We start from the raw sequence: 24,766 nt of genomic DNA on the forward strand, positions 1-24,766 counted from the left end.
TAGTTACAGTTCTTCATAGAACTTTATGAGCACCAACTGTCATCTACTATCTCAGTAATCAGAAAATCTGTATACACTGAAGACAAATTTTACATGTGAATTGAGAATTTTGAGAATGAAGGATCAATCCAAGAGGAGAAATAAGCAAATTTCTCTATTAAGTTATATTACAAATGCTCTTATTTCATGTGTACTATTGATTTATGGAAAAACAAAATTTAAAATGACAGTCACTGTTTAAAAGATCGTCAATTCCAAAGTAAAACAGCCAAAAAGAAGAATACAACATTTTTTTTTTTAATGTTGCCACAAGCAATTTTATAATTTAAGCACTTTCTGAAAATATATTACAAAATTTAAATATGACAAATAGAGAACATCTGGAACGTTGTATCACACATTTCTGTTAAAGTATATCTATAGTAGGCTGTGATTTACCCCCAAAAATTACATAGAGGAGAGGGGAATCCAAGAGAAAATATCAGAATTCTTTCCTGGAGAGGAGTTGTTGCCCTATTTCCATTGCGAACACTATGGTGCCTGATGACACCAATTCATCAATTGTTCATGCCAGTCTTGATGAGGGGGCGTACTAGAGTCTGAAATTGAGATTCCAGATTCATGAAGACATGTTTTAATGAATCAGACCTATCTGAAAAGTGGCATGCGCCTCACCACAAAACTTACTCAGGTCAATCACTGGAGTAAAATTTCTGGTGTAAGGAAAGCTACAGCTCTTCATGTATTAGATGAGCCATGTGGTCATGTCTCAATTCCGCCTCTGTTTTGCCCTACCTCTGTTCTGCTTTGGCAGAGCTAGGCAAAACTGTCGTGAAAACACCAAAAGTTGCAAATTTTTGCTCAACACAAGGTTACACAAAAAGTTTGTTTCTCATAGTGTTCGACTACAGATTTCTGGCAAAAACGCTTTGATGAACTGGAGCCTAGGAGTCCAGCACAGGTTTACAGAGCCTACAGTTGTGCTCAAAAGGTTACATACCCTGGCAGAATTTTTGCTTTCTTGGCCTTTTTTCAGAGAATATGAATGATAACACCAAAACTTTTTCTCCACTTATTGGTTGGGTGAAGCCATTTACTGTCAAACTACTGTGTTTTCTCTTTTTAAATCATAATGACAACACAAAACATCCAAATGACCCTGGTCAAAGTTCACATACCCTGGTGATTTTGGCCTGTTAACATGCACAGAAGTTAACAAAAATGGGTTTGAATGGCTATTAAAGGTAACATCCTCACCTGTGACCTGTTTGCTTGTAATCAGTGTGTGTGCATAAAAGCTGAGTGAGGTTCTGGGATCCAGACAGACTCTTGCATCTTTCATCCAGCCACTGACATTTCTGGATTGTGAGTCATGGGGAAAGCAAAAGAATTGTCAATGGATCTACGGGAAAAGGTAGTTGAACTGTAGAAAAAACAGGAAAGGGATACAAAAAGATATCCAAGGAATTGATAATGCCAGTCAGCAGCATTCAAACTGTGATTAACAAATGGAAAATCAGAAGCTCTGTAGAAACAAAACCACGGTCAGGTAGACCAACAAAAATGTTGTCCATAACTGCCAGGAAAATTGTTCGGGATGCAAAGAAAAACCCACAAATAACATCAGCTGAAATACAGGACTCTCTGAAAACTAGCGGTGTGGCTGTTTCAAGATGTACAATAAGGAGGCTCTTAAAGAAAAATGGGCTGCATGGTTGAGTCGCCAGAAGAAAGCCATTATTGTGCAAATGCCACAAAGTATCTCTCCTACAATATGCAAAACAGCACAGAGAAAGGCCTCAAAACTTTTGGAACAAGGTAATTTGGAGTGATGAGACCAAAATTGAACTTTTTGGCCACAACCATAAACATTACATTTGGAGAGAGGACAACAAGTCCTATGATGAAAGGAACACCATTCCTACTGTAAAGCACAGAGGTGGATTGCTAATGTTTTGGGGATGTGTGAGCTGCAAAGGCACAGGAAACTTGGTCAAAGTTGAAGGAAAGATGAATGCAGCACGTTGTCAGCAAATACTGGAGGCAAATTTGCACTCATCTGCCCGGAAGCTGCGCATGGGACATACTCCAACATGACAACGATCTAAAACACAAGGCCAAGTCGACCTGTCATTGGATATAGCAGAACAAAGTGAACATTCTGGAGTGGCCATCTCAGTCTCCTGACCTCAGTATCATTGGGCCACTCTGAGGAGATTTCGAGATTGCAGTTCATGCTAGACAACCCAGGAATTTACAGGAACTGGAGGCTTTTTGCCAAGAAAAGAGGGCAGCTTTAACATCTGTGAAAATAAAGAACCTCATCCACAACCACCACAAAAAACTTCAAGCTGTCATTGATGTTAGAGGGGGCAATACATGGTATTAAGAAATGGGGTATATGAACTTTTGATCAGGGTCATTTAGATGTTTTGGGTTGTCATTATGATTATGATTTAAAAAGAGAAAACACAGTAGTTTGACAATAAATGGCTTCACCCAACCACTAACCATGAGTGGAGAAAAAGTTTTGGTGTTGTCATTTATATTCTCTGAAAAAAGGCCAAGAGAGCAAAAATTCTGTCGGGGTATGTAAACTTTTGAGCACAACTGTATTCTGAAGTGTAGTGATAGAGTCTTTCTACTGACCTCACAGGAGACATGGGTGTTCCTTGGGTCCACATTGTTTATGGGCAACAACACCCTATAGGTTGGATGTATAGATGTGTCCATCTTTTCCTTTCCTCTTGGTTTGACATGTATCGAGATTGGTGGCACAAGATTTCTGGCTTTAAAAAAATAACATGATTTTGTGATACTCTGTTGGGAGATGTTTATACAATACATATCTACGTGTGATCTGGGTTGTGATGCTACTTGATGTTTTTTTTTACCATGTCACAGATCCCCTATTGAAATTTGGAAAGATAAGTGTGGACACATTTGTATAAAATACCAAAAAAGTAGAATTAGATTATTTTTACCAAATAGCATAAAGTTTAACGCCAGGATTTGTAAATGTGAACCTGGACATGCTTTACCCAGAGATCTGTGTATTAGCTGAAGTCAATAAATAAAATGAAATCAGGTTCATTTGGTTCCTCTAAAGGTGCCAGTATCAGTAACGAAGTTGGCAAAACTGTAGAAATACTAGATTCTTTATTAGTACTATTTATATATATAGGCACAATTTCACTTTACCCTGCAGAGATTAATACCAGTCTTGGGTTTCGTCTTTGAATTAGGGACCAGCAGTACTGATATGCCCAACCTGGTTAAGTGCCGATCCTTATGTGGGTAGAACTATCAGCAGCTCCAATTCTGTTGCAAATAGCAGCCTGTTTGGTACCAAGACTTTTTAGTAGGGTCAGGGTAGACCACCTGGTGTATGAAGATATGTCCAAGTACTGTACTATGGTGGGTTAATTGTTCCACCCTGGTCTTGATAAACACTTTGGAAAATGTAAGAGATTCCATTTTTTTTACATTATTGTCTCTCTTGTTTGATGACATTTTTCCATTTATTATGCCAGATTTAGTCCAAAAAGTCAACTTTTTCCACTTAGTGCTTTACTCCAGAAGAAGGGCAAAGCCATTGTGCCCGAATGTAAAGTGCAGTGTGTTACTTTGAGAATATAAAGTGCACTTACCGCAAGAAGGGAAATAAAACCTCTAATCTTCGGGTTATTGCTAGAAATGAAAAGAAGCCATTAAATAAATTGTGTTTTGTGTGTATGAGTATGTTTTATATAGATATATACAGTATACTAAGAGCTAGGCAAACATATCTGAGATAACCCGACACAACACTTTAGGCTGGTGCCTCACCTCTTTGATAAAAAAAAACGTAATAGACAGTCAATGTAGAATCTTGTACCAGAATTATGCAGTACGCTTTATGAAAGTGCTTAATACGATTTTTCAAAAATTTAGTAAATACTATATGATGGTATGATGACCTGTAGTCTTGCAAAATGTTGGCAGTGGGGCAGTTTTTACTGAAAATGGGACCATGACACAGCAACATTGAATTTGCTAAGATATTTTTCTCTGGTGAGCAAAATCTTTAGCTGGATATTTCAATTTTTCAAAGCAATTAGGAAGATCCTTAAGTTGGTCTGCATAACTGTAGTTTTGTAAAATGTTGGCAATCGGGCAGCTGATTACTGAAAATGCAGCCATAACTTAGCAATATTGTCTTCATTTCCTTGAGATACTTTCAGCTGTTGAGCAAGATCTTCAATTTCACAAAAAGTTTAGTGAATCCCATATGACGACATGGTGATCTATAGTCTCACAAAACATTGGGAATGGGGCTGTTGTTATTGTAAGTGTGACCATAACCCAGAAACATTGACGTTGATGTAGGTTTTACCTCCTCAAGATACATTTCACTACTGGGCTTGAAAACAAGCTTAGGGAATCCCATATGGTGGTCTGTTGACCTGTAGTCTTGTAAAATTTTGTCATTTGGGTAGTTTATACTGAAAATGAAACTGCTGCCATAACCCAGCAATATTGACATAGATGTAGGTCTTCACTTTCTTGAGATACTTTCCACTGTGTACAAGGTCTTCAATTTTTCAAAAAGTTAATGAATCCCATAAGATGGTATGGTGACCTGTAGTCTTGTAAAATATTGGCAATTGGGTAATTTAAAATGAAAATGCAACCTTAATCCACCACTATTGATGTAGATGTGGATCTTCTAGGTCTTCACCTCCAGGATATATATTCTGCTGTTGAGTAAGGTCTTAGCCAAAAATTTCAAGTGAAATATTTTTAAGTTTGGGTTCACCAACTAAAGTCTATATCACCACACAGAAAAAATTGTGTGGTCTATATCACCACACAGAAAAAAATAATTGTTCCTCTGTACCCTACAGTACATTCATTATGTACTATAAGTTATTTAGTAACTTTGGACACTACACACAAGATCTGGCAGTGAAGTGTTTGGAGAAAGGCCATGACTCTGGAACTGTACTGAGTGCAAACATCTACAAATTCTTCAAGCACTAAATAAACTTGTAAACTAAGGAGCCTTCAAAGAACTTTCATCCATAAGCTGGTTCCTACACTTAACCTCATAACCTATAGATTTTTTAGGTGAGTTTGCTCATATGTACAGCTTTATTTTATACTTTCACATATCCCTAGATGCTGGTTTGAAGATCACCGTTAAGCAATGTGCGTTGCGTTTCAGTTGTTTCATTTAACCTGGACTTGTCTTGTTTGCTATCACTTCTGTCTGCTTCATCCATGCCACTTACCTTGGATAAGCAAAGGACATTCTGAAAACTCTTTTTAAAGTTGTCAGATAGAAAGGCATAAAGTATGGGATTGGCACAACTGTTGGCATAACTGAGAACCACGACAAAGTCCCACATTGCTTTTAGGCCTGGAGTTGGCACTATTAAAAGAGATACCGAGGAGACGTTAAAGATGTAGAATGGAAGCCAGCAAAATATGAAAACGGCTACCACTATAGAAACCATCCTCGTCACTTTCTTTTCTGATCGCTTTCTTTTGGAGGAGCCAACTCTTATCCCAGAGGACTTCACTTTGATAATGATGAACAAATAGCAAAGGCAGATAACACTGAGTGGAATGAGAAATCCTAGGATGAAGGCATAAATTATAAAACCAGTGTACCAGGTGCCAGAATTATCTGGCCAAATAATGGTGCAGCTGCCTCTTTCATGGTTAGATTGTACCCCAGCATAATTCATTATGGGCATAATAACTAAAAGAGAGATGGTCCATACTGCAAAATTAACCATCTTAGCAGTCCTTGGTCTCCTCCATTTTGCTGACTTGATTGGGTGAACCACTGCAAGGTACCGGTCTATACTCATGACTGTAAGACAGAAGATGCTGGTGAATTGGTTAATGCCATCCACTGTCATGACAATTCTGCAAATAACTTTGCCAAAGGGCCAATGAACCAAAGCCACCTGCATGGCCAAAAAGGGCAAGCCGAGCATAAAGAGTTCATCAGCTATAGCTAAGTTTAGGATGTAGATATTGGTGATGGTCTTCATCTTGGCATATCGGAGTATGACATAAATGACCAGTGTATTTCCACAAAGCCCTACAATGCACACCACAAAGTAAATGAAGGTAAGGATGGCATTGCTTGTCATGTCAAAGTATTGTGATGTTTCATTTGTGGATGCATTGCTTGTGGTCTCCATAATGTACCCCTGCGAAACGGGAGAAAAGTACAACTCCGTGATGTTTGGTAAATCTGAGTAATCCTGCTCCATTTTCTTGTTTTGTCGTTTCACAGCAAATAATGTCTGTCTATTCCATTCTCATGGCAGATTCTTCCGTTCTTTGTAGTCTGGTGAGTACTAAAACAAAACACATAAAAGCAAAAAAATCATTAAAAGCTAGCAACTGTAAGTAGCAACGAATTGACAAATCTATTAACTACACAAAAGCCCATGTTTCTATGACTGTACATTATTGATCTTGAACTTACATGTATACCAGAATTTTGCTCTGTTCATATCCATAAAATGTATTAATTTCTGTTCCTCCAACTGTCAAACATGTGATGTTATAGCTTAGTTCTAAGGGAATAAATTAAAGATGAGCAGATCGCTTTTCTGCAACCCCGCTCCATGGTTCAGGTCAGTGCTCTCTGACTGTGGAGAGGAGATGTGTGAATTTCCTTACCCAACGGAATCCCAGGCTTGGCTTATAGTTTGATTAGCTGGGCTGGCGAGAAATCATCCGCACAGATGATGTTACACGAAGCCGGCTAATCAAGCACTGAATTGGAGAACATAGACACTCAGGAAATTTGCGCAGCTCGTGTCCATGGCCAGAGAGTGATGACCTGGATCGTGGTCCGTGGTTGAGTTAAGTGATGGACTCATCTCTAGAATAAATATAATTATCTTCAATTAACTGCTTTGTAGTAGCCAACAAAATCCTTCAAAGTAGTTGTGTCATGAAAAGATCACCATTGATCTTGTTTCTCTAACCTCCGGCAATCACTCTGGGAAACTATAGCCAGCCATAGATTTTAGCATCACATGCTGTGCCTCAAAATGACAGAGCAGAAGAAGATTTCAATAAGTGCCTGTCAATCATGACTTCTCCTTCAAGATGCTCTAAGACAGTAAACATGGAAATAAGCTTTCTTCAAAAGGAAGAAAACTGAGTCTTTAATGCAACCAATATTGTAGTTACCTTGTCAACCGATGTCCGATCTGTTAAAGAGCCTGAAAATTAGCTTTCTCACAGAATAAAAGTTTCTCACAAGTATCGACTAGGAGAGGTGGCTATCTTACAAGTCAATGTCTGAACATTTAACAAGTCTTGCAACTTGACCAAGGATAAAAGCTTAAGCCAGAAGCTCGTCTAAAGACAGATTGTATCAGAATATTTGCCCCTCCAAACAGGCTGTTTTTAGATGAGTTTCTGACTTGGCATTTATCCCTGGTAAAATTGCAATGACTAATGATGCCAATATTGACAAGTTCGGCTGAATGTCTCTTTAAGGAGAACCAAGCATCCCCCCACTGTTAAGGAATCTTGAGTCTTCATTAGGGAGTTTTTCCAAACCAAAGCCTAGGTGCTGGTTGGCAGAATGAGACCTGGATGAGAGAGCAATAACTTTGAGGGGTTCTGTTTCTCCTTGTGGAAACCATCAGCTGTCATACGAAGTGTTGTATGCCAGGCTCTCTATGAAAAAAAATATGCAATTTAGCTGTCCTCCAGAAGGAAGATAACTGCCTTTCTAGTGCTGCCTATACAGTAGGCAGCTACCATCTAAGGGTACCGTTACACAAAACGATTTACCAAAGATCACGACCAGCGATACGACCTGGCCGTGATCGTTGGTAAGTCGTTGTGTGGTCGCTGGAGAGCTGTCACACAGACAGCTCTCCAGCGACCAACGATGCTGAAGTCCCCGGGTAACCAGGGTAAACATCGGGTTACTAAGCGCAGGGCCGCGCTTAGTAACCCGATGTTTACCCTGGTTACCATCGTAAATGTAAAAAAAAAAAACAGTACATACATTCCGGTGTCTGTCAGGTCCCTCGCCGTCTGCTTCCTGCACTGACTGACTGCCGGATGTAAAGTGAAAGCAGAGCACAGCGGGGACGTCACCGCTGTGCTGTGCCTTACGGCCGGCAGTCAGTCAGTGCGGGAAGCAGACGGCGAGGGACCTGACAGACACTGGAATGTATGTACTGTTTTTTTTTTTTACATTTACGATGGTAACCAGGGTAAACATCGGGTTACTAAGCGCGGCCCTAGTAATCCGATGTTTACCCTGGTTACAAGCGAACGCATCGCTGGATCGGTGTCACACACACCGATCCAGCGATGACAGCGGGAGATCCAGCGACGAAATAAAGTTCCAAACGATCTGCTACGACGTACGATTCTCAGCGGGGTCCCTGATCGCTAATGCGTGTCAGACACAGCGATATCGTATGGATATCGCTGGAACGTCACGGATCGTACCGTCGTAGCGACAAAAGTGCCACTGTGAGACGGTACCCTAATAAGTCATTGTTTGACCCATCACAGAGCCTTGATAGGCCATTTCATTTTTTCTATAGGAGAGCTAATTTGCAAATCAAGAAGAAGCATTGCCTGGCCTGTAAGACTCACTATTCTGGCTGGTGGTGTGAACAATGAAAAGTGGTGCCCCCTTGAGAACTAATAGACCATGCACAGCGGTTGTTATCATGAGACAACCAGTTTAATATTAGCTATGAATGCAAATGTAGAAGACACTAGGCACTGCTATGTTCATAAACATGCGTATTAACAGTGGTGGTGCCCTTTACAGGATTTCAGTGACTTGTTTGAGCTTTGGCAGCCTCTGTACTTATCTGATACACGTAGACATTGCAATCCAATAGTCTGATAGCTCCAGTGTAGTTGTTATCGTATACAGAAAAGAATTATGGTTCCTGACTGTTTTAAATGTGAGGGCACCACCAAAAAATGTGTCAGAACCTGGCAAGTCAAAGCATTACTCGACCAGGTAATTTACTTCAATGATCACCAAGTAATGCTTAAATTCACCAGTGGTGTTGCTGCTTTGGAACTAAATTCTTTGTAAAATGTCCTCATGGCTTAAAGCTGATCACTGGCGGTCTCAGCATTGGGATATTTTCTGATGAGCTCAGATGTTGGGTTAGCTCCCATATTGGGTTAGCAAATTGAGGGAAAATGAAACATTCTTGGAACTGGAAATTTAGCTAGGCAAGCCCGCTGTGTATTATTTATGTGCTATGTAACCTTTTTATTGCAGGGAACATAAAATATTAGGATGCTTTATGCAAGCAGTGTGCTTTTAACCTGTGTTGTGAGCGCTGGGTACAAATACCTGTTGAGTTCACAGCTCACATCTAAGGATATAAAGGCCCATGTACCCCTACAGGCTCTGTTCTAGGAGCAGCTGGACTTTCTTTTATAAAAAAGCAGCGACTGTGCACCAAATCAGACCACCCAATGGGAGTTACAACTGAGAGTTCCTAACGATGAAGTCAGGCCTGGCCGAGAAGCAGAGAGTCAGAACCTTGCAATGAGACTGAGTCTAGAGTGCCAAATTAGGTGGGCCTGCTGGGGGAAGAACCCCAGAAAGAAGTGGCCTTGGAGGAAGCATATAGATACAGATTACTCCTTAATGACCACCAATCTGCTGTGGTTTGCATCATCAAGTTCTGCTGTCACCTGCATCTATCAGTGAAATTGCAGACTGCCTCACTTTTGAAAAATAAAATGTGGACTCTTCTGATTGTTATAAACTGTAAGATGTATTATGTTAATTACCCTAAACTCCTGCTTTCCCAGGAAGATTGTTTTTGGTGTTTATCATAATCACTAAGCATAATGCCACTCAGTGTCACATCGTTGTTACCATCAAGTTCAGTGCCAAATATTACTGTGTAACTGACAAGCTTTGTGCCTCAGTATAAAAGTATAACTGCTAAATTCAATGCCACAGTATAGTGTAATCGCCAAGCTCAGTGCCAATATCTACTTTGCACCTGTCAAAGACAGTCACCATGTTGTGTAACTGTAGAGACCGCAGGTAGAGAAGGATGCAGGGACAAATGGGAGCCAGAAAGCAAACAGCGTTTTTAACTTTTCTTTTAACTTCCAACCAAAAAAAGATAACAACAGTTTTCCACGCAGGGAACTTGAGTACAAGTCTACAATATCACAGTAAATCCTAACTATTATATAGGAGGCCTGAACTATACCCGAAGAACGCGGCAGCGCCTCACTAGTACCTCCCCTACTAAGGTAAAGTCAACAACGTTCACTTATCAGTGCTGTTTCAGCGATGTAGTCCCGGTGATGAGGCTCCGTCAGCGACGTAGTCCTAGTGGTGAGGGAAGGCGGTGTCCTCCGACGTCGAGCCCAGGTGTAGATTCGAGTCCAGAATGTCTTTTGCGGTGCTGCGCTACCTCCCGCAGTCGGACGTTGATCCGGGGTAACAGTTTCCACGTCCAGAGAGGAGTCTTTTTGAGGAGAATTAGCAGAATTATCAGTATCAGTCACAGCTAAGAAAAACCCAGGAGGGTCTGGAGCACTCTGTGGGTTGATGCTCCCGGAGAGCGCGGTAATACTGTCCTTGAGCTGATCAGCACTACCCCTCTGCCTGGGGGGTCGCTGACGACGAATGTGCCTCTTTTTGGGGGCTCTGGTAATTGCCCGCAGTGTCTGTTGCACGTTTTCCCCCTGCTTCCAGCAAGTCTCCCTGCGGCCTGCACACACACAACAACTGCGCTGCAGTTTTCTCTCCTCAGAGATTTCCCGCGCTTCTCTGCCCCTGTTTTCGCGCGTTTTGCTTTTTATCCTCTCTTCTCCCTGCGTCACTCTGCCTCCTGTCACATGAGCCTGGCTTCCCATGCGCCCCTCAAATCCGTCACCCGGAACCCCGACTCCCGGCAACAATGGTTCCACCCGTCTGCACAGCTCACCAGATCCCTGTCCCCTACATTCCCCCACCCTGTATGCTCGCCAGTCCCTGGGCGAGGCCTTCGCACTGACAGGTCGCCCACCTGACGGGTTGTTCCACACTTGGGTCTGTCTAGTGTGTAAGTCAGGACTGTAGCGAGTTGGGGGTCTACCTGCAGTAGAACGTTCAGAACGTCGTGGCTCGGGTCCTTGTGTAGGGGGTGTCGGGGGAATGTAGTCAGCGGAAGGGTGACTGGTCAAGGGTAGTGTAGTAGTCGAGATAGGGGGAGCATTTTGACGCCGTTCTTCTTCTTCATCATCTTCTTCATCCCACCAATGGTTGTTGGGGGACTCAGTCGTAGGTGGCTCTTCCCTGATTGCGGATTCCGGGGTGTCCGAGTCAACAGAGCGACACAACCGGAGCATGTTGCGATGAAGAATGCGAGTACCTGTACTTCCGGGGGCCTCAGACTGCACTTCATATACAGGTCCATGCGGTTCTATACGGCGAAGCACCCGATAGGGTGTTTTTTCCCAACGATGGTCTAACTTGTTTTGCGGCCTTTGCTCTCGAACGAGTACTCGATCACCTGGCCGGAACTCTGGGGGTTTTTGCTGTAGGGGTGCTCCGATGCTCCACTTCCCGAATTCGAGTGTGTACCAGTCGGTGTAAGGTCTGCAGCCGATGCCGATGATCACGCACCCACGAAGCCATCCCTGTTCGGGGGCCTTCTTCCTCCGAAGACAGTTCCAGATCTGTCATGCCTTTTCCTGGGCGCCCAAAGACCACTTCATACGGGGTGCGTCCTGTGACTTGATGAACTCTATTGTTGTAGACCCATACTAGGTCAGACACATACTCCGGCCAGCGGGCCTTCTGATCTTGTTCTAGCGCACGCAGCATTTGAAGCAAAGTCCGGTTAAACCGCTCACAAGCCCCATTTCCCTGGGGGTGATACGGTGTGGTGCGTGACTTATCAATGCCGTAGAGGCGATGCAGCTCTTCCATGACTTTGCCCAAGAAACAGGCGCCTTGATCCGAATGTATTCGCCTCGGACAGCCGTAAACTTGAATAAAGTTCTTACAGATAGCGCTCGCCGCCGACTCAGCTGTCTGATCACGGGTAGGGGTGACTACCGCGAATTTTGAAAAATGATCTACCATAACGAGGCAGTGTTCATAGCCTTGATGCGCTGCTCCAATGGTAATGTAGTCTATCATTAATACTTCAAAAGGGGCAGACGTCGTGATGCTCTGCACAGGCGCCCTTTCCTCCGGTGACTTGGTTAGCTCACATTGTCGACATTGTCTACAGGCAGTTTGTACTTCCGCAAGCAGCCGAGGATGATAGAACCGAGTTTGCAGCCACTTAAACGTCCTCTTCACTCCGAAGTGTGCCCCGGACTCATGAGCTTCTTTAGCAACTGCGGCCACCACGGGCCCTGGTAAGACCATCTGCCAGGTCGGCTCGGAATCTGCCTGAGCCAAGGTTAAGTGGCATAAGAGCCTGTCCTGAAGAGTTAGGCGCTCCCATTGCCGCAGAAGAAGGTTCAGGTCTGACGGAAGAGTTTGTCCAGGGGTTCTCACGGGCAATAGACCATTCGTTACCCACTGTCGCAATGGAGCTAGTTCCTGGTCTTCCTGTTGCAGCCGTATCCATTCGTCCCGACTCTGAACCAACAGTCCTGTAGCCGTTCCGTTCCCGGTCTGCTCCCGGCTCACAGCCGTCCGAGCAGCGCCCCCGATGGCGTAGGGGATTTCTTCTCCCTCCAGCTCCTCATCTCGGTTAGTTCTTGGGGGGTTCTTCCGCAGACGAGATAATGCGTCAGCATGAACATTCTCCGCTCCTCGCTTGTAGAGGATACGGTATCTGTACTTGGCCATCCGGGCTACCCAGCGCTGTTCCAGGGCACCCAATTTCGCATTTTCCAGATGTGCCAATGGGTTGTTATCCGTGCGTATCAGCACCTCGGAACCGGCCAGGTACTCAGCGAACCGCTCCGTCATAGCCCACACCACGGCCAGCAGCTCCACCTTGAAAGAACTGTAATTGTCCGGGTTCAACTCAGAGTCATGAAGAGACCGACTCGCATAGGCGATCACTCTCTCCCGCCCATCCTGAACCTGAGACAACACAGCCCCCAATCCCTGAGAGCTGCCGTCGGTGTGTAGGATGAACGGTTGCGAAAAGTCCGCATAAGCCAACACCGGCGGCTCCATGAGAGCTGTCTTCAAGTCCCGGAACGCTGCTTCTTGTGGCTCCTGCCATTGTATCTTCTTTCCCCGTTCCTTGGGGGAGCTTCCTTTCAGCAGGACTTGTAGATTGTGAGAACGGCGAGCAAAGTTCTTCACGAAGCGCCGGTAGTACCCAGCGAGGCCCAAGAACGCCCGTACATCCTTGGCGGTCTCCGGTGTGGGCCACTCCTGGATTGCGGCAATCTTCTCCTGTGATGGCCGGACTCCTTCGGCGGACACCACATGCCCCAGGTACTCGATCTGTTCCCGGAACAAGCGACACTTCTGGGGCTTCACCTTAAGCCCGTATTTCAGTAACCGGTCTAGTACCTGCTCCAGTCGGCACAGATGTTCCTCGAATGTTGGAGCATAGATGATGATGTCATCCAGATAAATGAGAGTGGCCTCGAAGTTCAAATCCCCCAGACACCGCTCCATTAATCGTTGGAAGGTGCCTGGAGCGTTGGCCAGCCCAAACGGCATTCGATTGAACTCGAATAGTCCCATGGGAAGGATAAACGCTGTCTTAGGACAATCTGCTTCTGTCATCGGGACCTGCCAGTATCCGCTGGCTAGGTCTAAGGTGGAAAAATATTTGGCCCGACCCAGCACGGAGAGAGACTCCTCGATACGGGGAAGTGGATAAGAGTCTCGGACGGTGCATGCATTTAGCTTACGGTAGTCCACACAGAACCGGAGCGTGCCGTCCTTTTTCCGCACCAGCACGATCGGGGCAGCCCACGGGCTCTGACTCTCGCGGATCACCCCCTTTTGTAGCATCTGGCCTAACAACGTCTTTACTTCCTGGTACATCTGCGGGGGAATCTGTCTGTACCGCTCCCTGATGGGCACTGTATCTCCGGTCGGAATTCCATGTTCGATGGCCGTGGTACAGCCAAAATCATCTTCATGTTGTGCGAACACTTTAGCATAATGTCCAAGGAGTCGCTGCACTTGTGAGATCTGTGATGGATCCAGGCCCGATAATTCTGTCCGCATGTGCTCCAGAATAGTTTGACCCTTTCGAAACGCTATTGGCTCAGGATCCTGCGTAGACCGGACACTGACCATCCAGGGATCAGGGGAATCCACCGTTAACTGCAAAGTATCTGGAGGGGGCATCACTTCTAAAGGTCGTAACACTTTGGCCATCTCACTTCGGACCCGTAGCACGACATCGTGTTCGTCCACATTCACACATCGCACTGGTACGGCCCCATTTTTAACAGTAGCCAGGGATCGGGCCACCAGCAGTCCTGTGGGCAAAGGGGATGTAAAGGTGGGCTCAATCTGTACTTGTACTCCTTCTAGAGGGATGCGAGCTCGTATGGGCAGGGATATAACAGTCTGTCCTGGGGGGAACGTCACCTTTGCTGTCGGGGAAGTAATTACTCTCCCTAGTATGTCTCCCTCTTGACAGGTCTCTTGTACCTGGACTTCTCTCACTAACTGTCTGAACACGGAGCCCTGAGGTGTACTGGTCCCCCACTGATTGAGTGTCTCTTGTGTAGTCTCCCCTAACAGGAAACTGCCAAAATCCTTCAATACGTTCATCCCCAAGGTCACGGTATGTTGTGGGCTGGGATCTCCCCGAGTTAACACAACCCCCCGGCGGCCCAGGTCCTTCCCACATAAAGATATTTGCATCCAGGTGACCCCTTCCACTGGGATGGGCAGCTGATTGGCGGCCTGTAACCGAATTACGGGACCCCATTGGGGTCTGACTGTCAAAGGAAAGTGTTTTCTAAAATAAGCCTCGGGCATAGTCGTGACTTGGGACCCGGTGTCCACCAGACAACGGACAGCCTGCCCTTCAAACTCTGCCCAAACCAGGGGGCAGCTGGCAACCAAATTTCCGGGACTTCCACCACCCATCCGCGGGGACTCTGGCTCCGAGCGTCGTCCCCTTAGCTCGGAGCCCTCTAGTTTAACGCCTGACGGGACGAGGCCCTCCCTCTCCGGGGGCACTCCCGTGCGAAATGTCCGGCCTCCCCGCAACCATAGCAAGCACTGGGGACCGGATAATATCCTGGACGAGCGCCACGAGCTGGACTCCCAGACCCTTGCCCCCGGGGTAGCTCCCTTGGGCTTCGCGCATTCTTTTTAACTTCAGCCAGTTCGTCTCTGATTTGTTTGAGCTCCTGCCGCATCTCCTGAACCCACGACGGCTCACCCCCTCCTGCGGCAGCGGTCTGGATAACCCGAGTCTCTCCTGTCAGGACCGTCACCCCCCTCTCTTGCTCCCGGGTGCGGGCCTCATTGCCTATGTCGGAGAAAGTCAGGCGCGGGTCGACCCGCACTCATTCACGTAGAGCCTGTTTGGTCAACTCATCTCGCAGTCCCGTCACCAGTTGGTCGCGCAGGGTCACGTCAACATGTCCCATCCCCATACCATCTTTCCGCACGATTGCAATGTTTAGCTCTTGCAGAGCATTCATGTACTGAGTGACAGTCTCGCCCTCTTTTTGTCGCCGTCCAAACAACCGGGCCCGCAGCTCTCCCACGTCGGTGGGATCCCCGTGCGTCCCCTCTAACACATTTAACACCCCGGTAAAAGTATTCCGCTCTGTGGGGGGTCTCAACATCACTGAATCTCGGGCCTCTCCGTCTAAGGCCATAATGGCCACCTCTGCTTCCAGGGCCGGGGTCATAGGATGCATTCTCAGCAGCCCCCGCATCCTTTCAGTCCAACTCCACAACAACATGTTGCTCCCATTAAACTTGGGCAGATTATTCAACATGGCCCCCAATGAGAGAGACGCTCTCGGCCCAGCCCCATCCTCCGTATCTTCTGGCTCCCTCTTTGGATCCTGCATCCTGCCGACTACGCCAAATGTAGAGACCGCAGGTAGAGAAGGATGCAGGGACAAATGGGAGCCAGAAAGCAAACAGCGTTTTTAACTTTTCTTTTAACTTCCAACCAAAAAAAGATAACAACAGTTTTCCACGCAGGGAACTTGAGTACAAGTCTACAATATCACAGTAAATCCTAACTATTATATAGGAGGCCTGAACTATACCCGAAGAACGCGGCAGCGCCTCACTAGTACCTCCCCTACTAAGGTAAAGTCAACAACGTTCACTTATCAGTGCTGTTTCAGCGATGTAGTCCCGGTGATGAGGCTCCGTCAGCGACGTAGTCCTAGTGGTGAGGGAAGGCGGTGTCCTCCGACGTCGAGCCCAGGTGTAGATTCGAGTCCAGAATGTCTTTTGCGGTGCTGCGCTACCTCCCGCAGGCGGACGTTGATCCGGGGTAACAGTTTCCACGTCCAGAGAGGAGTCTTTTTGAGGAGAATTAGCAGAATTATCAGTATCAGTCACAGCTAAGAAAAACCCAGGAGGGTCCGGAGCACTCTGTGGGTTGATGCTCCCGGAGAGCGCGGTAATACTGTCCTTGAGCTGATCAGCACTACCCCTCTGCCTGGGGGGTCGCTGACGACGAATGCGCCTCTTTTTGGGGGCTCTGGTAATTGCCCGCAGTGTCTGTTGCACGTTTTCCCCCTGCTTCCAGCAAGTCTCCCTGCGGCCTGCACACACACAACAACTGCGCTGCAGTTTTCTCTCCTCAGAGATTTCCCGCGCTTCTCTGCCCCTGTTTTCGCGCGTTTTGCTTTTTATCCTCTCTTCTCCCTGCGTCACTCTGCCTCCTGTCACATGAGCCTGGCTTCCCATGCGCCCCTCAAATCCGTCACCCGGAACCCCGACTCCCGGCAACAATGGTTCCACCCGTCTGCACAGCTCACCAGATCCCTGTCCCCTACATTCCCCCACCCTGTATGCTCGCCAGTCCCTGGGCGAGGCCTTCGCACTGACAGGTCGCCCACCTGACGGGTTGTTCCACACTTGGGTCTGTCTAGTGTGTAAGTCAGGACTGTAGCGAGTTGGGGGTCTACCTGCAGTAGAACGTTCAGAACGTCGTGGCTCGGGTCCTTGTGTAGGGGGTGTCGGGGGAATGTAGTCAGCGGAAGGGTGACTGGTCAAGGGTAGTGTAGTAGTCGAGATAGGGGGAGCATTTTGACGCCGTTCTTCTTCTTCATCATCTTCTTCATCCCACCAATGGTTGTTGGGGGACTCAGTCGTAGGTGGCTCTTCCCTGATTGCGGATTCCGGGGTGTCCGAGTCAACAGAGCGACACAACCGGAGCATGTTGCGATGAAGAATGCGAGTACCTGTACTTCCGGGGGCCTCAGACTGCACTTCATATACAGGTCCATGCGGTTCTATACGGCGAAGCACCCGATAGGGTGTTTTTTCCCAACGATGGTCTAACTTGTTTTGCGGCCTTTGCTCTCGAACGAGTACTCGATCACCTGGCCGGAACTCTGGGGGTTTTTGCTGTAGGGGTGCTCCGATGCTCCACTTCCCGAATTCGAGTGTGTACCAGTCGGTGTAAGGTCTGCAGCCGATGCCGATGATCACGCACCCACGAAGCCATCCCTGTTCGGGGGCCTTCTTCCTCCGAAGACAGTTCCAGATCTGTCATGCCTTTTCCTGGGCGCCCAAAGACCACTTCATACGGGGTGCGTCCTGTGACTTGATGAACTCTATTGTTGTAGACCCATACTAGGTCAGACACATACTCCGGCCAGCGGGCCTTCTGATCTTGTTCTAGCGCACGCAGCATTTGAAGCAAAGTCCGGTTAAACCGCTCACAAGCCCCATTTCCCTGGGGGTGATACGGTGTGGTGCGTGACTTATCAATGCCGTAGAGGCGATGCAGCTCTTCCATGACTTTGCCCAAGAAACAGGCGCCTTGATCCGAATGTATTCGCCTCGGACAGCCGTAAACTTGAATAAAGTTCTTACAGATAGCGCTCGCCGCCGACTCAGCTGTCTGATCACGGGTAGGGGTGACTACCGCGAATTTTGAAAAATGATCTACCATAACGAGGCAGTGTTCATAGCCTTGATGCGCTGCTCCAATGGTAATGTAGTCTATCATTAATACTTCAAAAGGGGCAGACGTCGTGATGCTCTGCACAGGCGCCCTTTCCTCCGGTGACTTGGTTAGCTCACATTGTCGACATTGTCTACAGGCAGTTTGTACTTCCGCAAGCAGCCGAGGATGATAGAACCGAGTTTGCAGCCACTTAAACGTCCTCTTCACTCCGAAGTGTGCCCCGGACTCATGAGCTTCTTTAGCAACTGCGGCCACCACGGGCCCTGGTAAGACCATCTGCCAGGTCGGCTCGGAATCTGCCTGAGCCAAGGTTAAGTGGCATAAGAGCCTGTCCTGAAGAGTTAGGCGCTCCCATTGCCGCAGAAGAAGGTTCAGGTCTGACGGAAGAGTTTGTCCAGGGGTTCTCACGGGCAATAGACCATTCGTTACCCACTGTCGCAATGGAGCTAGTTCCTGGTCTTCCTGTTGCAGCCGTATCCATTCGTCCCGACTCTGAACCAACAGTCCTGTAGCCGTTCCGTTCCCGGTCTGCTCCCGGCTCACAGCCGTCCGAGCAGCGCCCCCGATGGCGTAGGGGATTTCTTCTCCCTCCAGCTCCTCATCTCGGTTAGTTCTTGGGGGGTTCTTCCGCAGACGAGATAATGCGTCAGCATGAACATTCTCCGCTCCTCGCTTGTAGAGGATACGGTATCTGTACTTGGCCATCCGGGCTACCCAGCGCTGTTCCAGGGCACCCAATTTCGCATTTTCCAGATGTGCCAATGGGTTGTTATCCGTGCGTATCAGCACCTCGGAACTGGCCAGGTACTCAGCGAACCGCTCCGTCATAGCCCACACCACGGCCAGCAGCTCCACCTTGAAAGAACTGTAATTGTCCGGGTTCAACTCAGAGTCATGAAGAGACCGACTCGCATAGGCGATCACTCTCTCCCGCCCATCCTGAACCTGAGACAACACAGCCCCCAATCCCTGAGAGCTGCCGTCGGTGTGTAGGATGAACGGTTGCGAAAAGTCCGCATAAGCCAACACCGGCGGCTCCATGAGAGCTGTCTTCAAGTCCCGGAACGCTGCTTCTTGTGGCTCCTGCCATTGTATCTTCTTTCCCCGTTCCTTGGGGGAGCTTCCTTTCAGCAGGACTTGTAGATTGTGAGAACGGCGAGCAAAGTTCTTCACGAAGCGCCGGTAGTACCCAGCGAGGCCCAAGAACGCCCGTACATCCTTGGCGGTCTCCGGTGTGGGCCACTCCTGGATTGCGGCAATCTTCTCCTGTGATGGCCGGACTCCTTCGGCGGACACCACATGCCCCAGGTACTCGATCTGTTCCCGGAACAAGCGACACTTCTGGGGCTTCACCTTAAGCCCGTATTTCAGTAACCGGTCTAGTACCTGCTCCAGTCGGCACAGATGTTCCTCGAATGTTGGAGCATAGATGATGATGTCATCCAGATAAATGAGAGTGGCCTCGAAGTTCAAATCCCCCAGACACCGCTCCATTAATCGTTGGAAGGTGCCTGGAGCGTTGGCCAGCCCAAACGGCATTCGATTGAACTCGAATAGTCCCATGGGAAGGATAAACGCTGTCTTAGGACAATCTGCTTCTGTCATCGGGACCTGCCAGTATCCGCTGGCTAGGTCTAAGGTGGAAAAATATTTGGCCCGACCCAGCACGGAGAGAGACTCCTCGATACGGGGAAGTGGATAAGAGTCTCGGACGGTGCATGCATTTAGCTTACGGTAGTCCACACAGAACCGGAGCGTGCCGTCCTTTTTCCGCACCAGCACGATCGGGGCAGCCCACGGGCTCTGACTCTCGCGGATCACCCCCTTTTGTAGCATCTGGCCTAACAACGTCTTTACTTCCTGGTACATCTGCGGGGGAATCTGTCTGTACCGCTCCCTGATGGGCACTGTATCTCCGGTCGGAATTCCATGTTCGATGGCCGTGGTACAGCCAAAATCATCTTCATGTTGTGCGAACACTTTAGCATAATGTCCAAGGAGTCGCTGCACTTGTGAGATCTGTGATGGATCCAGGCCCGATAATTCTGTCCGCATGTGCTCCAGAATAGTTTGACCCTTTCGAAACGCTATTGGCTCAGGATCCTGCGTAGACCGGACACTGACCATCCAGGGATCAGGGGAATCCACCGTTAACTGCAAAGTATCTGGAGGGGGCATCACTTCTAAAGGTCGTAACACTTTGGCCATCTCACTTCGGACCCGTAGCACGACATCGTGTTCGTCCACATTCACACATCGCACTGGTACGGCCCCATTTTTAACAGTAGCCAGGGATCGGGCCACCAGCAGTCCTGTGGGCAAAGGGGATGTAAAGGTGGGCTCAATCTGTACTTGTACTCCTTCTAGAGGGATGCGAGCTCGTATGGGCAGGGATATAACAGTCTGTCCTGGGGGGAACGTCACCTTTGCTGTCGGGGAAGTAATTACTCTCCCTAGTATGTCTCCCTCTTGACAGGTCTCTTGTACCCGGACTTCTCTCACTAACTGTCTGAACACGGAGCCCTGAGGTGTACTGGTCCCCCACTGATTGAGTGTCTCTTGTGTAGTCTCCCCTAACAGAAAACTGCCAAAATCCTTCAATACGTTCATCCCCAAGGTCACGGTATGTTGTGGGCTGGGATCTCCCCGAGTTAACACAACCCCCCGGCGGCCCAGGTCCTTCCCACATAAAGATATTTGCATCCAGGTGACCCCTTCCACTGGGATGGGCAGCTGATTGGCGGCCTGTAACCGAATTACGGGACCCCATTGGGGTCTGACTGTCAAAGGAAAGTGTTTTCTAAAATAAGCCTCGGGCATAGTCGTGACTTGGGACCCGGTGTCCACCAGACAACGGACAGCCCGCCCTTCAAACTCTGCCCAAACCAGGGGGCAGCTGGCAACCAAATTTCCGGGACTTCCACCACCCATCCGCGGGGACTCTGGCTCCGAGCGTCGTCCCCTTAGCTCGGAGCCCTCTAGTTTAACGCCTGACGGGACGAGGCCCTCCCTCTCCGGGGGCACTCCCGTGCGAAATGTCCGGCCTCCCCGCAACCATAGCAAGCACTGGGGACCGGATAATATCCTGGACGAGCGCCACGAGCTGGACTCCCAGACCCTTGCCCCCGGGGTAGCTCCCTTGGGCTTCGCGCATTCTTTTTAACTTCAGCCAGTTCGTCTCTGATTTGTTTGAGCTCCTGCCGCATCTCCTGAACCCACGACGGCTCACCCCCTCCTGCGGCAGCGGTCTGGATAACCCGAGTCTCTCCTGTCAGGACCGTCACCCCCCTCTCTTGCTCCCGGGTGCGGGCCTCATTGCCTATGTCGGAGAAAGTCAGGCGCGGGTCGACCCGCACTCATTCACGTAGAGCCTGTTTGGTCAACTCATCTCGCAGTCCCGTCACCAGTTGGTCGCGCAGGGTCACGTCAACATGTCCCATCCCCATACCATCTTTCCGCACGATTGCAATGTTTAGCTCTTGCAGAGCATTCATGTACTGAGTGACAGTCTCGCCCTCTTTTTGTCGCCGTCCAAACAACCGGGCCCGCAGCTCTCCCACGTCGGTGGGATCCCCGTGCGTCCCCTCTAACACATTTAACACCCCGGTAAAAGTATTCCGCTCTGTGGGGGGTCTCAACATCACTGAATCTCGGGCCTCTCCGTCTAAGGCCATAATGGCCACCTCTGCTTCCAGGGCCGGGGTCATAGGATGCATTCTCAGCAGCCCCCGCATCCTTTCAGTCCAACTCCACAACAACATGTTGCTCCCATTAAACTTGGGCAGATTATTCAACATGGCCCCCAATGAGAGAGACGCTCTCGGCCCAGCCCCATCCTCCGTATCTTCTGGCTCCCTCTTTGGATCCTGCATCCTGCCGACTACGCCAAATGTAGAGACCGCAGGTAGAGAAGGATGCAGGGACAAATGGGAGCCAGAAAGCAAACAGCGTTTTTAACTTTTCTTTTAACTTCCAACCAAAAAAAGATAACAACAGTTTTCCACGCAGGGAACTTGAGTACAAGTCTACAATATCACAGTAAATCCTAACTATTATATAGGAGGCCTGAACTATACCCGAAGAACGCGGCAGCGCCTCACTAGTACCTCCCCTACTAAGGTAAAGTCAACAACGTTCACTTATCAGTGCTGTTTCAGCGATGTAGTCCCGGTGATGAGGCTCCGTCAGCGACGTAGTCCTAGTGGTGAGGGAAGGCGGTGTCCTCCGACGTCGAGCCCAGGTGTAGATTCGAGTCCAGAATGTCTTTTGCGGTGCTGCGCTACCTCCCGCAGGCGGACGTTGATCCGGGGTAACAGTTTCCACGTCCAGAGAGGAGTCTTTTTGAGGAGAATTAGCAGAATTATCAGTATCAGTCACAGCTAAGAAAAACCCAGGAGGGTCCGGAGCACTCTGTGGGTTGATGCTCCCGGAGAGCGCGGTAATACTGTCCTTGAGCTGATCAGCACTACCCCTCTGCCTGGGGGGTCGCTGACGACGAATGCGCCTCTTTTTGGGGGCTCTGGTAATTGCCCGCAGTGTCTGTTGCACGTTTTCCCCCTGCTTCCAGCAAGTCTCCCTGCGGCCTGCACACACACAACAACTGCGCTGCAGTTTTCTCTCCTCAGAGATTTCCCGCGCTTCTCTGCCCCTGTTTTCGCGCATTTTGCTTTTTATCCTCTCTTCTCCCTGCGTCACTCTGCCTCCTGTCACATGAGCCTGGCTTCCCATGCGCCCCTCAAATCCGTCACCCGGAACCCCGACTCCCGGCAACAATGGTTCCACCCGTCTGCACAGCTCACCAGATCCCTGTCCCCTACATAACCACCAAGTTTGGTGCCTCACTATTGAAGTATAACCTCCAAGCTTTTTATAGTTCTTGTGTGGGACCACGAAGCTCAGTACCTCAGTATCAAGGTATAACCAACAAGGATTGTATAATCAGTGTTGTGTTACCACGAAGCTAGGTGCCTACACCAAGTATAACAACCAATAATTATATAATTATTGTATAACCACTGTGACAAAATCACTGGCAAGGTGCTGGAGGGGAGATGTGTTTCGCTGAGGCTAATGGCGTCAGTGATTTAAAACCCAGAACTGTTCCTCCAGCACATTAAGTGTTGTGAGGTGTTAATTAGTAATTTTGTTGAAGGGCTGGGTTTTTGTGGACAACCATAGAGGGGGGGAGGTTGTCCACCTTATCTCCACCCCTGTGTATGGTCTGGGGCTTAAATTGTCAGCCTCCAGAGGCAGTCCATGTTCCCGTAGGGCTGGAAAGAGTAACTCCAGCGTTTTGTGTCCTGAGGAGTGAAAACTGAATGTGGAGATGCTACGTTCTCCGGAGCGCACAGATCCCTGCAGATGTAGAGACTTTACCATTTTGTCTTATTGCTCCTGTTTTGCTCAAAGGACTGTGCTTATATTCACTTCAAGTTGGTTTATGCTGCCTGTATAATAAACCAATGGAAGATTTAAAGAGACAGTGTTCCTGTTTCTACCTCCGTATACCGCTGAGTGAGCTGGTCTACCACACCACCTAGCTCAGTGCCTCAGTATTGAAGTGTAACCACCAACCATTGTATAATTGTTATGTAACCATCAAGCTTGGTGCCTCATTATTAAGGTGTAACCGTCAAGCTTTGTGCCTCCACCACCTGTAATGATGAAGCATTATATAATCATTGTTGTATAACTACCAAGCTCTGTGCCTCGGTATTAAGATTTAACCACCAAGTGTTAAAAAATCATTGTTGTGTTACCACCAAGCTAGGTGCCTACACCAAGTGTAACCTTCCAGCATTGTATAATTGTTGTTGCATAACCACCATGCTCAGTGCCTCATTTTTAAGGTGTAAACACCAAGCGTTGTATAATTGTTGCTGTGTAACCACCAAGCTAAGTACCTCAGTATTGAAGTGTATAATGTATAATTGTTATTTAACCACCAAGCTTTGTGCCTCCACAAATTGTAATGACGAAAAATTATATAATCACTGTATAACTACCAAGCTTTGTGCCTCAATTTTAAGATGTAACCAGCAAGAATTGCATAATCTTTGTTGTGTTACCATCAAGCTAGGTGCCTCCACCAAGTGAAACCTCCAAGCATTGTATAATTGTTGTGTAACCACCAAGCTCAGTGCTTCAGTAGTAAGGTGTGACCACCAAGTGTATTATTATTGTTCTGTTACCACCAAACTAGGTGTCTGCACCAAGTGTGAGATTGGTGCCTCATTGTAACCTCCAAGCATATTATACTTTGTGTAACCACCAAGGTCAGTGTCTCAGTAGTAATGTGTAACCACCAAGTGTTGTATAACCTTTATAGTGTAACCACCAAGCTCCTTGCCAACATCTAGTGTGTAACCAAAAATTTTAAGCCTACATTGAGAAACTGTAATCAATCTGATGACGTATCTCAAGTTGAGTATAATCCAGTTCCAGTTTAACCCTGTCGTATCAACTCTGCCCCATCCTCACGTGGGGATCCATGTTTGAATTCAATTGCTAACTAGCTTGCACCCCTCCAATAAAAAGGGAATATCCAAAACTTTCAACCCCTTTAAGAAGGTATCTAACCAGGTGCAATTGTGTGACCTATTTGCCTTATGATAAGCTGCCATCAAAAGATAAATCTAATCATATAGATATGCAGTAAAGGCTTCCGCCTACTTAAGTTACTACACACC

At 47.8% G+C, this 24,766-nt stretch overlaps 1 protein-coding gene across 1 annotated transcript in view; it reads right to left on the bottom strand.

Annotated features, from left to right (window-relative positions):
• Nucleotides 1–253: 253 nt before the first annotated feature.
• Nucleotides 254–24,766, bottom strand: part of SSTR2 (somatostatin receptor 2) — a 29,392-nt gene continuing 4,879 nt past the window's right edge. The window contains exon 2 of the mRNA XM_077253428.1: nucleotides 254–6,356. Coding sequence (XP_077109543.1) covers nucleotides 5,157–6,269 — 1,113 coding nt within the window. The 5' untranslated portion in view covers nucleotides 6,270–6,356 and the 3' untranslated portion in view covers nucleotides 254–5,156. The remainder of the gene's footprint in view (nucleotides 6,357–24,766) is intronic.

This window comes from Ranitomeya variabilis, chromosome 4 (genome assembly GCF_051348905.1).
Source record: "Ranitomeya variabilis isolate aRanVar5 chromosome 4, aRanVar5.hap1, whole genome shotgun sequence".
Lineage (NCBI taxonomy): Eukaryota > Metazoa > Chordata > Amphibia > Anura > Dendrobatidae > Ranitomeya > Ranitomeya variabilis.